General features: G+C 40.4%; 1 protein-coding gene across 17 annotated transcripts in view; it reads right to left on the bottom strand.

The window, feature by feature from the left end:
- Nucleotides 1-17,595, bottom strand: part of DOCK6 (dedicator of cytokinesis 6) — a 213,849-nt gene that overhangs the window by 97,702 nt on the left and 98,552 nt on the right. For 13 of the 17 annotated variants that reach the window (XR_009153092.1, XR_009153093.1, XR_009153094.1 and 10 more), the window contains 4 exons: nt 12,000-12,231; nt 10,168-10,317; nt 8,697-8,872; nt 5,041-5,145 (listed from right to left, as the gene is read on the bottom strand). Coding sequence is in view for 12 of the 17 variants with exons in the window: in XM_058165870.1 (XP_058021853.1) it covers nt 5,041-5,145; nt 8,697-8,872; nt 10,168-10,317; nt 12,000-12,231 (663 nt within the window). In the remaining 5 variants the exon portion in view is untranslated. The remainder of the gene's footprint in view (nt 1-5,040; nt 5,146-8,696; nt 8,873-10,167; nt 10,318-11,999; nt 12,232-17,595) is intronic. The other 4 variants (XM_058165874.1, XM_058165875.1, XM_058165878.1 and 1 more) reach the window with 1 other exon arrangement.

Raw genomic sequence — 17,595 nt, 5'->3', positions numbered from 1 at the left:
CCAATGGCTGTAAAGAAAAGATCAGTAGCATTGTTCCTGTTACCAAACAGTTAATTTAGCATTATATCTGAAATTTAAATGCCTGTTAATTTTAACTGCAGACTGAAATAAATTAACAAAATTATGGTTTTAAGATGGCTTGTTTTACACCAACACCTTTGATTGGTACAATTTGTAAGGGTTTGGAAATAACTTAAAACTGTGGTACCTTAATATTAAAAAAAAGAAAAGAAAAAATCACTCTCAAGGGCATGACAGAGGACAAGAGGAACTGGCAAACTCAAGGTTCATTCACATCTAAATGAGTTCCAAGAGTCAACACTGTGCTTGAAATTGACACAGTTGTGGTAGAAGTTGTAAGCTGTCCAGGGAGCAAAAGAAAATGTGTTTTACGAAATTAAAAGTTAAGCAGATAAGTAACTGGGAATGATTAACTCGCCAGCTTAGAAAATTTAACTGTTTACTCTTGTGGATGAAACCATGACTTGTTTAAAAGTAAATAGTATGAGCAAGAATGAAAAGACAGTAGGAAAACTGGCACAATGGCAATCATGCAATGGCAAAGAAATCATAGCCTCTGAAATGTACATCAGTTCCCAAATATAAGTTCAATATTTTCAAAATATTTTCCCAACTCTCTGTTTTTCAAACACACAGACAGAGCCACACCAACCCTGACTTCAATATATTACTATACTTGATCAAAAGCAGATCTCAACCTTCTAGCCATTATAGTTTCCAAAGGAAAGCCAGTTACAATCCATTTTTTGAGTCTGTGTTTTAAATAACATGTTATGACTTATCTGGGGTGTTTTTTATTATCCTTTAACTTCTACCTTGCCATGAGCCTTAGAAGATCACCCATCAATTTCACTCCTAATTTGTTGACTACTTTGATCAGAGAAAAGTCAATATCTATGTTTATTGCTGATTGGAAATTCCTCATAGACTTTTTAATTTAAATTTAATGTATATTTATAAACATATAAATAACAAGAAAGAAGTCAAGGAAACTACTTAAGACAAGGAAGTGACACTCAGTAGAGAGAAAACAGAGCTGCTTAACACATTCTTTGCACCAGTCTTCATGCAAAAAGAAACTATAGCCAACCTATCAAAAACATAACTGTAAAAAATAGACTAGAAATAAAAATTAAAATAAGCAAGAAAATGGTTAGAGAACACCTATCTGATCTTAACGAATATAAATCACTGGGACCTTATGGTTTATATCCAAGAGTTCTGAAAGAGCCGGCAGATGTTATCTCAGAAATATTGTACCATATCTTTCAAAAATCCTGGAACATTGGGGAACTACCAGAGGACTGGAAAAGAGTTGATGTGGTTCCCATCTTCAAAGAAGAAAAAACAGACCCAGGAAACTACAGACCAATCAGCCTAACATCAATACCTGGGAAGATACTGGAAAAGATAATTTAAAAATAGATCTGTAAATATCTAGAAACAAATAAAGTTATCACCAAAAGTCAGCATGGGTTTGTTAAAAACAGACCATGCCAAACCAATCTTATTTCATTCTTTGACAAAGTGACTAAATTAGTAGACCAGTGAAATGCTGTGGACAGAGTATACATAGACTTCAGCAAGGCATACGACAAAGTAGACCCCAACCCATTTCTTAGTAAGCTAGAAAAATGTGAGACAGACAGCATTGCCACCAGATGGATTTGTAACTGGCTGATAAACCATGGCCAACTAGTTGTCCTTTAATGGTATTACATTGGATGGAATGGAGGGAAGTAAGCGGGGGTGGGTGGGTACAACAATACTTCTGCCCAGTATTCTTCAATACCTTTATAAATGACTTAGATGAGGGAATAGACGGGAAAGTTGTCAAATCTGCAGATGACACTAAGCTGGCAGAAATAGCCAACACCCCAAAAGACAAGCTCAGGATCCAAAAAGATCTTGACAGACTTGAACAATGGGATCCAACAACATGAAATTTAATGTGGAGAAAAGCAAGGTTTTACACTTAGGCAAGAAAAACCAAATACAGATTAGGTGAAACCTGGCTCAAAAACAGAAACTGTGAGAGGGACCTTGGAGTCCTACTAGACGATCACTTAAATATGAGCTAGCACTGTGCGGCAGTAGCCAAAAAAGCTAATATAATCCTTGGCTGTATAAATAGAGGCATAGAATCAAAATCTTGTGAAGTATTAGTATCGCTTTATAAAGCTTTAGTAAGGCCAAACCTAGAATATTGCATCCAGTTTTGGTCACCATGTTAAAAAAAAGATGTTGAGACTTTGGAAAAAGTGCAAATTAAGATGCTTAAAAGCCTGGAGACTAAAAAAATATGAAGAACAGTTGCAGGATTTGGGTTTGGCTAGTCTAGAGAAAAGAAGGACTAGGGATGACAGATAGCAGTATTTGAGAGGTTGCCACAAAGAGGAGAGGTCAATTTATTTTCCAAAGCACCAGAGGGCAGGAAAAAAAACTAATCAAGGAGAAAAGCAACCTGGAACTGAGGAGAAACTTCCTAACAGTGAGGACAGTTAACTAGTGGAACAGCCTGCCATCAGAAGTTGTAGATGCTTTATCACTGGAGGTCTTTAAGAAGAGATTGGACAGTCACTAGTCTGAAATAGTATAGGGCAGGGCTGTCAAATTCCCGGCCCATGGGCCAGATGCATCACGCATTGGTCATGCCCACACCTGGTTTAGTGAAGGGGGAAAAAAGTCCCTATATGTCACGTGAGGCCACCATGACGTTTGACACCCCTGGTATAGGGTCTCCTGGTTGAGCAGCAGTTGGAGTAGAAAACCTCCAAGGTCCCTTCCAGCTCTATTCTGATTGGTTGTGTAAAACAGAAAAAAAATGAATTTATAATTTATGATTTTGATTAGGTTTTGATGACAGGATAGATTATAGAAAGAAGAGAGATGTTGTAACCATAAAGAGGTGAATTTGCAATTGTACTTATAACTGTCGTAGAAAAGATGAAAAGCTACTTCTTTGTATCTTTATTTTATTTTTTCTTTCTTGCAATTTTAGCTTTGTTTCATTTTTTGCTTTACATTAGTTTTATCTCTCTTTTTAATATCTACAACTTCATTCCTAATCTGCTACACTAGCCAACTTTTATAGATCTGTTAGTCAGATCCAAGAAGAATGCATGAAAAAATTTGAACAACTCAAAATAAGATCACTCTTGTTATATACCTCAATTACTGTCCTATGTAATGAAATCTAGAAAACAAAGCATCTTGTACAAGAACCAAAAGGCTAATTCAAACTTCCAGTTCTTCAGCACATGCGCGGACATGTACACGCAAATACATCTCCAAATATATACGTGCAAATCAGTAAAAGCACAAGATTTGCATTGCTCACAGAGCAAGTATGTTCCAGTAGAGTGTTATCTTTTCCTGAAGGGCAGGAATCCCACTCTCCACCCCACTGTATTTAGGATGTACATCTCACAACAGCAGCCTTCACTATGCTGAGTAGGAATTTGGGATTTGAAATAAAATATTTCAGGAAGACAACCGATTAAGGAAGTTTGAAACAAATAAACTAATGCCTTCTTTCCTTAGATTCCTCAAAGAATTAAAAGAATTAACCATTTATTTCCAGGGCTACAGTAAATGTTCAGAGAACAATGTCACCACCAAAGTTAAAACAGAAAACTGAGCTTGTCCTAGCAGGCTAGAGCAGTGGCCAGAGGTGGTATTCAGCAGGTTCTGACCAGCTCTGGAGAACCAGTAGCGGAAATTTTGAGTAGTTCGGAGAACCGGTAAATACCATCTCTGACTGGCCAAGCCCCCATCTATTCTCTGCCTCCTGAGTCCCAGCTGATTGGGAGGAAATGGGGATTTTGCAGTAACCTTCCCCTGGAGTGGGGTAGGAATGGAGATTTTACAGTATCCTTCCCCTGCCATGCCCAAGCCACGACCACCAAGCCATGCCACGTCCACAGAACCAGTAGTAAAAAAAACTGAATCCCACCACAGACAGTGGCCAAACCAATGTCTGCCATCCATCTATGATTGCAGCTTGGGGGTTGAAACCCAAACATTTCTACACTCAGTGTGGAAAAAGGAACCTTTCTGGCTTGACCAAAAAGCGCAGGTAAAATTAGGAGCCTCTTATTGGTTAAGCAAGCAGCAGAGGGTAAAGGAATCAATTGCACAACCACAATCTATTCTTGATCTTGAGAACTCAGAAAGTCTAAACTAAATTATTAATTCTAGACATTCCCCTCCTTGCTCTGAGATGTTTCTTGTCAAATGCTTTGCTCTGAAGGACACAAAGTCCTGCCAGCTACGAAAGGAGAACCTGCCGAGAAAAAAAAAGCCAAGCACTTACCTAACATAATCTCATATAGGAACCAACAGGGTAGGATTTCTTCCGTGTTTAAACAGACAGCCAGTTAGAGTAGTAATAAAATGAATTCATGCTAACATATTGCTTTTTGAAACAGGGATGAATATAAGTAGATGGTACAATACAGCCTACTTACTTGGCAAAAGTAGCTAGCAGAAGCCAATGCACCTCCCCCCAAATCTTGTTTATCCGTGTTTCAAGGATTTGTCAGACAACAGTTAAATGTGTAAATTAACAATTAAGAATAGAGCACCACCCAAAGAGATTGCAATGGAGCATTCAAGATTTTCCAAAGGCCATTACAGACAAGTTCTTTCTCTGATAGTGCCCAGCTCAAATGCTTCCAAAATAAAAAACAGTATGCACTGCCCCAGCAAGAAAGCCTAGTGTGTATCCTGTCATGCCACTGCTCTTTTTTCTAGAAGGCAAGCCATGCTACTCTGCAACCAATTAAACTTTCAAAGTGGCAAAGGGAAAGTGAAGAACATTGGAAAGTTCAATAAAGTAAGAAAACTCATTGTTTGTGAAAATACAGTTGATGGCCAGTGCTGTGTTCAGCAGCCTCTCATTTCAGCCATTTGGAAAGCTTTATTCTCCATCTGAATCTGGCTGCTACTGCAGACAAACTTTGACAAGCCTGCCAAAGGGAGAAGCTACAAGCACAATTGGAGGGAGAGGAAAGGCACCTGCTTCAGGTCCGTGCTGGAGTTCGGATGGTTTCTGCGAAGCACAGACTTGGGGCCTCCAGGGGCATAGGCAGAGTTGACCCAAGAGTGAGAGCGGTCGATCCCCTAGGCAATATGTAGAAAAACAATATGAAAGGAAAAATGATCACAACAGAGACAATGATCAGGGCAAAAGAACCACATTGGCTGTTTCAGAAAAAGCAACAACCACTGTTGCTGTAGTTTAAAAAAAACTTTGATGATGGAGGTGGCTGCAAAGAAAAGGAGGAATTTTAGTGCTATTATTCTGTTAAGCCAGAGAGTGCAATGAAACCCAAAAAGGAATCTGGAACTGTCAAGGCCTATTTCCTAGTTTTAGGCATGTTGACTTGGGCATCTGGGTGCAAGCCTTTTCCAAGTCCCATAATGCTATTCCATTAGAGAAGTAGGCCACAGGTCATAAGTAAACATTTTTTTAAATGCCAGGGGTTGTTCATAATCTTCCAGGCCTAATGTACAATTTGTTGAGAGAATTGCTTTTGAATGTAAAAATAACTGGAACAGAGTGCAGAGATGTAGTATTTACTTCCCTCTCTCTCTCCCTCTCCCCTCTCTCCATCTTGCCTGAGAAAATTGTTTCTGAAATCTTAAATGCTTTCATGGAGTTTGAAAAACCTGCAGTTGGCCTAATAAAATTATTATTTTAATATAGATTCTTTTCCTCCACATTGCCGCAATGGCTGCTTCTGCTTTTCAGAGAAGACTCTTCTTGGATTTCAATTTGCTATTTGATCTGCTATTCAGAAGCATGAACTGCAGGTCCATGCTAACTTCTATAGTTGTTTCTTCTTCTAGAAATTTGGTGGGAATCAGCATGATTTCTTTCCATTATTTGGTAGGAAAAAATAAGACATTTGAAGTCTTTAAAAGAACTTAGCACACTATAAATTGCCACATTAAAAAGCCAAAACAAGGGAAAAAAACTCCAGTATTTCCCACTTGCATGACACATCACCCAATTTTTGCTGCATTAAGTGAGGTTTTCTCCTTCAATCAGTGAGAACAACACTACAGTTCTTATACATCTCTCCTCAGCAGCCCTCTGACGTTGCTGGTGATGTGGGACAAGAGTCAAGCATCTAAGATCAACAGAACTTCAAGACAGCCTGAGGAAGGAATCCCAGGAATTACCTTTGACAGGGGTGTCAAACTCGCGACGACACCTTGTCACATGATGTATCGCAACTTTTTCACCCTTCACTAAAACAGGGGTGGGTGTGGCTAGTGCATGATGCATCTTGCCCTCAGGCCACAAGTTTGACACCTCTGCTCTAATACATCTGAGGAAAATAGGTTGGAGGAGGTTGTTCGGAATCAAATATGTCCAGATTCCATAATCAATCAATCAATCAATCAGAACAGAGCTGGAAGGAACTTTGGAAGTCTTTTAGTCCAAACCCCTGCTCAAGCAGAAGACCCTATACCATTTCAGACAAGTGACTGTCCAGCCTCTCCTTAAAAACCTCCAGTGATGAAACACCCACTATTGAAAGCAAGCTGTTCCACTGGTTAATTGTTTTCACTGTTAGGCAATTTCTCCTTAATTCCAGATTGCTTCTCTTCCTAATTAGTTTCCGTCCATTGTTTCTTGTCCTGCCTAGAGGTGCTTTGGAAAATAAGTTCTTTGTGGCAGCCCTTTAAATACTGGAATGCTGCTATCAAGTTACCCCTACTCCGTCTTTTCTCTAGACTAGCCAAACCCAAATCCTGCAACCGTTCTTCATATGTTTTTGTCTCCAGGCTCTTAATCATTTTAGTTCCTCTTCTCTGCACTTTTTCAGTCTCTATATCTTTTTTGTAATGTGGTGACCAAAACCGGATGCAGTATTCTAGGTATGGTCTTACTAAAGTTTTATAAAGTGGTACTAATACTTCACGTGATTTTGATTCTATGCCTCTGTTTATACAACCAAGAATTGTATTAGCTATTTTGGCTATCACCAGTACCACACACCACTCGCTCATATTTAAATGATCATCCACTAGGACTTCAAGGTCCTTCTCACAGTTCCTGTTTTTAAGCCAAGTTTCACCTAATCTGTATTTGTACGTTTGGTTTTTCCTGCCTAAGTATAAAACCTTGCTTTCTCCACATTAAATTTCATGTTGTTGGATAAGGTCCATTATTCAAGTCTGTCAAGATCTTTTTGGATCCTGAACTTGTCTTCTGGGATGTTGGCTATCCCTGACAGCTGCCCTGTCCACTAAGCTGTCATTTAATAATATCCATAATAAAGAATGGCACTCAAAGAGAGATTCTCTCAGATTGCTTTATTAATTACATTCTATTAATAATTCCATCTGAGTCCAATTAATAGAATTATGTAGATAAATGTTTGCCAGTAATAACCCTGGGCCATATAGGGGCAGCTCTAATTGCCAGGCAACAGAATCATTTCCCTCAAGTAGCGCAGCCAATGGTTTTCCATCAAATGTGAGATTTGCTTTTCATAGCACAGATGTTTGGCAGAATCAAATTGCTGGTGTGATTTCACTGAGAATTGTTCTAAAGTTGCTACTTCCAAAGAAACCTTTTAGTGGTTTTATGATTCAGTGGTTGCATTTTTTAAAAAAATCTAATTTAAGGCTTTGGAAAGCCTTAAGAAGGAGAAGGAAAAAAAGTAAGAAAGATAATTGCGTGTAAGACAAATATTAGAATAAGCCCTGTAAATGCTGCTTCCATGGAAAGCTAAGATCAGATTATTCTCCTATAAATCCAAAATTATGCAGGGCAATGCACTCTATTTAAAGAAGTGAACTAAGAAAAACCTTTCTCCAGGAAGCCCAAAGCATAAAGACTGGAGGAAAATGTCTGAGTGCCAACAATGGATGTTGGTGGAGCCAATGTTGGCATGCCTTTCCCCAAATTGACACAAATATGCCCACCCCATACAGACACATCCATTCACATACATACAAACTTCCCAGTCCGATCTCCCCAGGTGAACAAATGTAAGTCAACTGGAGCAGAAATTTTTTATAATTTAGCACTAAAAGAAGGAAGTCCTCTCAGAGCTGGGGGAGGAAAACATACATTCTCTGGGTATTTTGTTTTTTCTCTGAGCTGGGTAGGAGAAATGGAGAGAGAGGGATTTTGTACAGAGGATAAGAAATCCCTTCAGGTCACATTTGATACAAAAAACAAATTTCTCCATGTACAGATTAGAATCTGGGATTAACCCACCCTGTGAAATAGATGCCCAGGCTAATCTGATGAGCACACACACACACTTGGAAAAACCAGAGAACATAAAGACTGATGGAGAACCATTTTTAGGTCTACAAATCTTTACATTTCTATTTTTTTAATCATTCTGAGTGGTAGAACGTATTTGTTATATATCCAAATTTCCTAAGTAAAAAATTTCTGGGTAGGGAGCAAGCTATTAAAACTGTACAAAAGCAGCAGAATACTAATTATAAGAACAGAAACATGCATAAAGAACAGCACAATCAATAAAATACAATCACAAGAACACAGTGTTAGAATTGTGAAAAACCAAAATGCCTGATTATCACCTGGCACTTCAAAGACCACAATTTTAGCAGACTGTTTGGCAGCTAAAGAAACTTCCTTCTTCTTGGGAAGGACAGGATCAGTAGAGTGTTGTACTAACCTTGCTGCTGATAATCTTCTGAACCTCTTCATCTGGGGAAGTTGGTGTGGTCGTCAAGTCAGGATTGCTATTGCTGATACTTTTGGAACGAGAGAGGTTAAGGCTGATAGGGCGCCCAGTTGCACGGGATAAGGTAGCATACTGAAGGGTACCACTGTGGGGTGGCACTCCAGTCTCTAGAAGAAATACAGAGTGAGTCAGGCTGAGAGTGTGACTTCTATCATTTGTGCAGATGTTTAAAAATGTCTATGAATCTCTCATGTGATTGAGCTGTCCATTATTAGATTCTCTTTCATTCAAGCAGAGGGGAAATTGCCATAAATTTGAGAATAACCTCTCTTCTTTTCCATTAGGGTACTCCAACTCCTTCCTTTCAGAAAACTCTTAAAATATTTTTCTACTGCAATTTCACTACTGGAGCATCTTGAATTTAATTTTGTGAAGTGGTATTTTGTACGCAATTTTAATTTTGTAACTGAAATGTTACGAAAGCTATTACAGGATGTTCACTGTATGTTATAAGAGTACTATTTTAACCCTCATCCAACATGCCCTCATATAATGGAGCATATCGTGCTGTTCTCAATCTTGGCTGCTGCCATGGGAGGAAATGGAGAGACTGGGTAAACAACCACATTATAGGCAGACCTCACTTAATGACTGACCTGTTTAGTGACCATTTGAAATTACAATGGTGCTGAAAAATATAACTTTATGGTCAGTTCCAGTATTTTTGATCATCACAATAGCCCTGCAATCTTGTGGTTGACATTTGGGCACTTTGCAACCAATGGATCTTTACAACTGTTGCAATGTCCCACGGTCACAATACCATACTTCATAGCTGGATTCCAACAAGCAAAGTTGATGGAGAAATTGATAGTAAAACTGTAACTCATGGTGAGCAACATGTCTAACTTAATAATCTGTGGTGATTTGCTTAATAATTGCAGCAGAAGTGACAATGTAAGTCTGATCAGCTGGTATTTTTGTTAATGTCTGCATCACTTAGTGATGCAGCTGGTCCCAATTGTGGTCATTAAGTACCTATAGTGGAGCCTCTGAAATTTTACTTTTAATTTCAAATTGGGAGAGGGAATATCCCAAATAGAATAGGATATTCTCCTCTGCAGAAATTAAGAGAATCATTAAGCTGTTCTTGATCCTTGAAGTTTGGTTTGGCAATCCCTGAGTTTGCTTTTCAAACCTTTTTGAACCACTCAGCAGCACCTAAATCAGTCATCCCAGGTTTATAATCATTCAGCTAAAGATGTCAAGTATAACAAGTCTTTGTACAAGAAGTGAAGGACTTCTTTTGTGAATATAGGTCCTTGCTGAATACTTTGTATGCTTCCGAACGCTCCTGCGCTGCAGGACATGCAAATCGCTCACAGCTCATAGGAAAGATGATCAGACACACAGTTCTTTGCTTGCCCATACATATAACAAGCATTTGTGCTCCCTGGCAAACCTGGTTCCATCACAGGCAGACGGAAAACGTAGAAGATATAAGAGGCCAACAGATGATTGTGGCCATGCTGATCTTGGCTGCTCTCCAGGCTCTTGTGGATCTGGTTCACCATCACAGCAATGGCTTCAAATGCTGCACGACCCAAGTTCACTGGAAGATGCAAGAAAAGAAATTGGGAAAGATGAGACTAAACAGAGTTAAGACAAACACTAGTTATGGAAGAGAAATTGCATACATCAAAAAATGGGCAGTTTATTTACAATGAAATTCAGTTATGGCATTCTAACTGATATTAGGAATTCTTAGTACATTTAATATCTACAGTCACCTGTAAAATTTTCTCTGTTTCCCCAGAAGATAGCAAAAAATTCATTAAGATTGACTTCAAACAAATAAGGACAATAGTAGCAGCAGCATATAAATTTTATAAAAAATTTAAAAATCCACTAGCCATTTATTATTTTACTGCAGGTTTTTATTAATAAAATTCTAAGAAAAGGTTTAACCTGAAATATAAATTAGCTCAAACCTAAATTAAAATAATTTAGTCTTATATTTGGAAAATATTGCATGGATAATGTGTACTTTTATGAACTAAAGGCATTGATGGTACAGAGTTGGAAAGATACCATTCTCCATCAATTCTTTGAAGATCTTAAATCTGTTTCTATGATTGAACAAGCATTTAATTTTTAATAAAAATATTAGATTATTTAGAAACCTGGAAATAGCCAACATGTATATTTTTAATTTCCAATGTTTTCCCACCATAGAATTAACTAACTAAACTAGAGGAGGCATGAATACACACACACACACACACACACACACACACACACACACACACACACACACACATATAGATGAATATATACTCTGTGTGTGTGCGTATGTGCGTGTGTGTGTATATTCATTTTTAATTAGTTAATTTGGGAGGGAGGATATTTTCTCCTTATTTGTTTTCCTTTTGCATACACACAGACACATATCTATAAATACAAAATTTGCTAATTAAAAGGCTGCCTTTTAGATTTCTTAAAAGTTAGATGACTGAAAGGTTTGAATCCTATGTATTGGGGCTACTTGACAGTAAGTCCTAATGAATGATTTGTTATCATACATGAGACTGTGTTACATGTGCCATAAAAACTGGACGCCTCAAAAGCAAAAAATAATCAGATGTTTTTTGGTCAAATAGGACCTGTCATATATTCAATGTAATGCAAAAAGAAAACATTTTGAAATGACTGTGTATAACTTAGTATACTAAAAACAAATTTATGGCAGAAAAAAAATCAAGTTTTTTCTATACAAGGGCATTAACAGACTAATAGAAATACAACAGTGATTGACAGCATTTCTTGCAAACAGCTAGAAAAACTGACAGCACCAGCTAACCGCTTGTCCCAAGTAGAATCCTACCCACTGTTATCCACAGCAATGCTGTAAAAAAGTCTGTCCCTCTGAGATGTGTACTTATACTTCAAACCTATTTTGTTATGCAGGCATCCAGAGAGGACTCATCTCAATATGGAAATCTAGATCCAAAATGTAAAAGCTGGAATATTACTTTTACTTAACAGAATAAGAGAGTTGGAAGGATCTTGGGGGTTTTCTAGCCCTTACTCAAGCAGAAAACCCTATATCCTGGTGAAGGTTCATTTTCTTAGTGGGCGGAGGGTACCCCATATTGCAAACACTTTGCCTTCCGTCCAACTCTGTAAGAGTGAGGATTTTTCAAAGAAATTGGGACTTTAGGTTATTCCATTTGTTTCAGATAACAAGAAAATCCTTTCAGAGGAAATGGAGAGGACCACAGATACAACACTCACCAATCTGCCCTGCAATGACAGGTGGGTACACAATGAGTTGGATCAGCTTGTTGAGAATCTGATGACTGAAGGCCACCAAAGGTTCCAGGCTAGCCACTCGTAAGTTGCCCACACTAGATTTCAATTCAGACTCTATGTTATTCTCTGTTAGGATCACATCTTTAAGTCGAAAGGGAAAGGTATATTCTTCTAGCACGTGTATCAAGGTGAAGAACTTGTCCAAGAATGGATCCTGCCAGAAAAAAAGAATGGCTGGGTGTGGAATATCTATTAAGCTTTAGCATCATTTATCTATACCAATAATGTGATGTGATAGAGATAAAAGTGCATACCAAATATTAAGGTTGGACAAGAATTTATGGTTCAGCAGATATGCTAAATTGTAATGCCCATAATCTCCAACTACCATGGCCAGGAATGAAGGGATTATAGTCTAGCAACGTACGTGTGTGTGTGTGTGTGTGTGTGTGTGTGTGTGTGAGAGAGAGAGAGAGAGAGAGAGAGATAATATCCAACCAGCAATGAAATCCTCTGAAGTCTGCTACCGGTTCTGTGAGTCTGCTACCACACGCACGCTTTGTGCACATGCGCACTAAAAAAAGAACATTTTGAAGCCTTCTGAGTCTGCAAAAGTAAGTAGAACAGCGAGGGGGGCGGCGAATCCGCTGTGCCACGTGATTTACATTAGCTAGAAAGCAGGAAATCCAAAGATTCTAGCTAATATAAAACGCGCATCACAGTTGATCGTCGCCCAGCTGATTGTCGGAAATACCAGTTCACCCAAACTGGTAGCATTTTTTACTACCAGTTCGGGAGAACCAGTCCAAACAGGTAGCATTTTACCCCAGTATCCAACCCTATATTAAGGAAGATTAGGATCTGTTTATCAAATGTTGGTCGTTTTTCATTTTAAGAACCTCAAGAACTGCCAAGCCTGCTATAAAATCATCTTTATTTTTCTTAGGTTTAGCAAGATAGCTGTTTTATAAATTTGGTCTCTAATAGAGACTATTTTATCCACTTAAGAGTAACTAAGAACATTCTGTTTTTCTCAATGAATGTCAGGTCCACCATTGCGTCCTGCCATTCTGTTGGAAGTGGGTGGGGGGAGACTTGCGGGCATTTTTGTATGTTTTTGTTGTAACTGCTTAGGAATTAGGGAGGGGGATTGTCTTCAGAGATGGAGTGGACTCCTTCCCAGTCAGTTCCAGCCCAATTTCAAGGCCGTCATACCCTGAGAGTTAACCCAGAGAGGCACACTGCCCTACCATGGGGACCATGCACATGATATTAGCGCAAGGCAGCGACCAGGAGGAAGCTGAGTGCTGGGGGAAGCCTCATCCAGACCTGCCCCCAGGCTGGATCTCTCTGAGTGGGCAGAGGAGATTGGGAGCCTGGGAGACTCATCAAGACCCAGGTGGTCCATTGCCGTTGGAAAGAAGGAAGATTGGGAAGAAAAAACCAAAGGGTAACCATCACCTGAGGCAGACAAGGTGACCTGAGTCAGACGAGGTACTGATCTAATAATGAAGCAATCTATGCGGTTCATGATGAATGCCTTCCAAACCCTGAAGGCATGTGAGGTACATGCCAAGGCTGCCACCAGCAAGGCCTGGAATACCCAAGAGGAGGAAGGAGCATCAGCATCTGACATACATGGCGGGGGATTCGGCAACCCCAGCCACTATCTCAACTGTTGCAGGAGTGGTACCTAGGGGGGCTGCAAGGGCAGCTGCCCCAGCAGGAGCTGGATAGGCAAGAGCCAAGCACTGGAAGACCCCTCCATGAAGTTTGATGGAAACCCCAGCAGTTGGAATTCTTCCTGGCCCACGATCTGACATACATGCAAGAATATGGGCAGGAGATCCCTATTGAGGCTGCCAAGGTGAGAAGCACTGGAAGGGGCTGCAACCCGCTGGGTGCTGACCCTCCATCACACAAACTGACCCGAGTTAAGAAACTTCAATCGCTTTATGACGGCACTTCATCAGAGATTCGAAGACCCACTAGCTGACTGCAAAGTGAGGGACCACATCAAAATCATGCATCAAGGTTGCAGAGAAGGCGGCGGAGTTTACTGAGGAATTCTGTGATCTGGCATGGCAACTTAACTACTGGCCTGAGGATGTCCTTGCTTCAAAGATGGGCTGAATGACGACCTGTACAATGCCTACATCTCATAGGGAGCCCTTGCCACTTCACAACTGGTATGTCCTGGCTGAAGAGGTGGAGATCAACCAAGCACGCAACTAGTACCACTTGACCCAACCATGGAAGAAATTGCCCCCAGAGGAGAGAAGCAGCACAAAATCAAAAAACCGGCAGCCGCAATTTTTTTTTTTTGTTTACATTTATACCCCGCCCTTCTCCGAAGACTCAGGGCGGCTTACAATGTATAAGGCAATAGTCTCATTCTATTTGTATATTTTTTTTACAAAGTCAACTTATTGCCCCCCCAACAATCTGGGTCCTCATTTTACCTACCTTATAAAGGGTGGAAGGCTGAGTCAACCTTGGGCCGGGCTCGAACCTGCAGTAATTGCAGGCTCTGTGTTCTAATAACAGGCTTCTCTACTGCCTGAGATATCCCGGCCCCTATTCCACCACCTGCTTCAAGTGTGGCCAGGCTTAGAGTGGCAGAGTGTTGGTTAACTCAGCCCTGGTTGTAAAATTAGGGATCCACTTGAGGCAGCTGAAAGTACCCATTACATTTTGCCAACTAGATGGATCGGTAGCAGAGGGCATCCCAGCAACATTTGTCACCTAACTCATAGAGATGAGAATAGGGGCTCATGTAGAGACTTTAAGCTTCATAGTGGAATGTGATGGAATAGCCCCTGGTATTAGAGATGCTTGGCTAAAGAAGTGGAATCCTTATGTAAACTGGAGAACGGGACCGCTGAAAATATGAACGAGTCACCCTCCCAAAAGCAAGTTGCAGTCCGGAAGCAGCCTCCCCATGGTGGGAAATTGGGGCAGCACAGGGACGAGAGAAGGACCTCCCTGCTATACCCAAGGAGTACTGGGACCTAAGAGGAATGTTCAGTGAAAAAGTTTTGGACAAACTCCCCTCTCACCGGCAGATCGACTGTGCTATAGAAATCCTTCCTGGGGCTAAACTGTCTAAGTCAAAACTGTATTCAATGACCCTGAGGGAGTTAGATGAACTGCAATCATTCATTGACAAAAACTTTGCCTGTGGATTCATTCAACCGGCCCAACCCTGGGTGGCAGTCCCGGTCCTGTTCCATGAAAAGAAAGATGGGATGTGTTGTCTATGTGTGAACTATAGGGGGTTAAATGATGTTTGCATGGAAAGCATCTACCCTCTGCCCCTGAGAAAAGACATGCTAGCCCATTTGGCCAAGGGCAAAATATTCACTAAGTTGGACCTGCGAGAAGTCTACTACCGTGTAAGAATTAGGGAGGGGGATAAATGGAAGACCACATTCAACTTCCCTTTGGGATGCTTCTAATTGCCCCCCATTTGGCCTCCAGGGTGCCCTGTAAGTGTTTATGCAGTTAATAAATAAGGTCTTTTAAGAACACCTATATAAGGGGGTACTGGTGTATCTAGATGACATTTTAATCTACACCAAAACAAAGATGGAGCATGTGAAACTAGTGAGGGTCATACTCAAAAAACTGCAGGCTGCCAAACTGTATGCCAAACTTTCCAAGTGTGAGTTTCACCAAAGCATGATAGACTATTTGTGTTATCGCATCTCACATGAAGGCACTGAGATGGAGCCCAAAAAAATCCAAGCTCCAAATCAGAAAGCAGCTACAGAGCTTCTTGGGTTTTGTCAATTTCTACTGCTAATTCATCCTGTCTTTTTCACAAATCACACTCCCCATCACGAACTTATTAAAAACAAAAGTGGAGGATAAACCTAAACCTAAACTCTTTGATTTTGAAACCATTTGTTGTCCTTCAGAGTGGCTTTAAGTGCGGCTGTCACCTCATTGTCGATTTGTCGCTTTTCTTTTGCTTGCGCTCAGGTGGTGACTTGGGTCACCAGTTGACTGGATGAGAATAGGGGGTTAACTACTTCTGCTTTAGGGCAATTGTATCAAGACATTCAGAATAAAGCATCAGTCACGAAGTTTTTCCCCCTGGGTCAGCTCGGTAGCTGACAGTTTTCTGGAAGTGTAAGCACAGGGTTGCAGCTGGCCATTCTCATTCTCCTGTAGCAACACAGCTCCCATGGCCACATTGCTAGCATCAGCTTGGAAGACAAAAGGGGCACTTGGGTTGGGATGTCAAGGTTGATTCAGCCTTCCATCCTTCCGAAGTGGGTAAAACGAGGACTCAGATTGTTGGGGGCAATATGGTGACTCTGTAAAACAGCTTAAGGCTGTAAAAGCACTATGAAGCGGTATATAAGTCTAAGTGCTATTGCTATGAATTCAACCCTATGCCTGAATTGCCATTCAATTATCCCCCCGTCGCGTCACTGAAAGAGTGAGTCTCCCAACTGCGAAATACATGGCTGGTGGTGACGAACCCAAGCCGTTTAAGATTAGTGACCGAATTTACCTTTCCACCCACTTCCTACAATCTTTACAACCAGCAAAGAAGTTGGGACCCATGTATGTAGGGCCCTTTCCTATTAAATGCATCATTAACCCAGTAACTGTAGAACTAGATTTGCCCAAGTCCCTTCGACTGTTCACCCTGTGTTTCATTGCAGCTTATTGAAGCCTGAGGTCACTTCTCCCCTTAGATCTAAACTTCTATGAATCCTAGAGCCTTTAAATGATAGAAGGGGAGCGGCAATTTGAAATCCTGGAAATTCTAGATTCGCGTAAGCATAGGGGAACCCTTCAGTACTTAGTGGCCTGGAAAGATTTCCCAACAGCTCAGAATGAATGGGTTGACCCTTGCCACATTAGAGCCCCGAAACTCATCAAATGCTTCCATAATCAGTATCCTGACAAACCCAAATGACATTTCTCTTGTTTTACATTTTTTCTCTCCCTGTTTGTTTTATTATATTCTTCAGGACTAACGTTGCTGTTCAGAGGGGCAGCATGTCAGGTCCACCATTGTGTCCTGCCATTCTGTTGGAAGGGGTGGGGAGGAAGCTTGCTGGCATTTTTGCATGCTTTTGCTTTTGCTTTTGCTGTAACTGCTTGGGAATTAGGGAGGGGGACTGACTTCGGAGACAGAGCGGACTCCCTCCCAGCCGGTTCCAGCCTGTTTTCAAGGCCATCGTGCCCTGAGGGTGAACTATTATCTGCCTAGCACCTCAGCATTCTCAAAACAGTCTTGTGGCATCATATTGGCTTGCTTTGCAAGCAACTTTTCAGATTTCTCCTTGCTTTCCTGCAATCACTTTCTCTCAGTAAAAGTTATTTTGAGTCAACTTAATGGATTCAAGAGTCTTACTTTCCTGAAGGAACAGCTGGGGCAGGTCCTTACAATTATGCCTAATAGGCTGCCAAAAAAGAAATATATTATGGATTTGGAAAAATGTTTGGCATGTATTTTGTAAACAAAAAAATAATTTATATGTGGTCTAAGATTTCAGTTTTAGATTTGGAGGGGGCAAAGTAATGCAAAAACTAATGCAAATTCCCAGCTGAAAAACAA

The sequence above is a fragment of the Ahaetulla prasina genome, chromosome 2, assembly GCF_028640845.1.
Source record: "Ahaetulla prasina isolate Xishuangbanna chromosome 2, ASM2864084v1, whole genome shotgun sequence".
Classification (NCBI taxonomy): Eukaryota; Metazoa; Chordata; class Lepidosauria; order Squamata; family Colubridae; genus Ahaetulla; species Ahaetulla prasina.
This window is presented reverse-complemented; position numbering and strand designations above follow the sequence as displayed.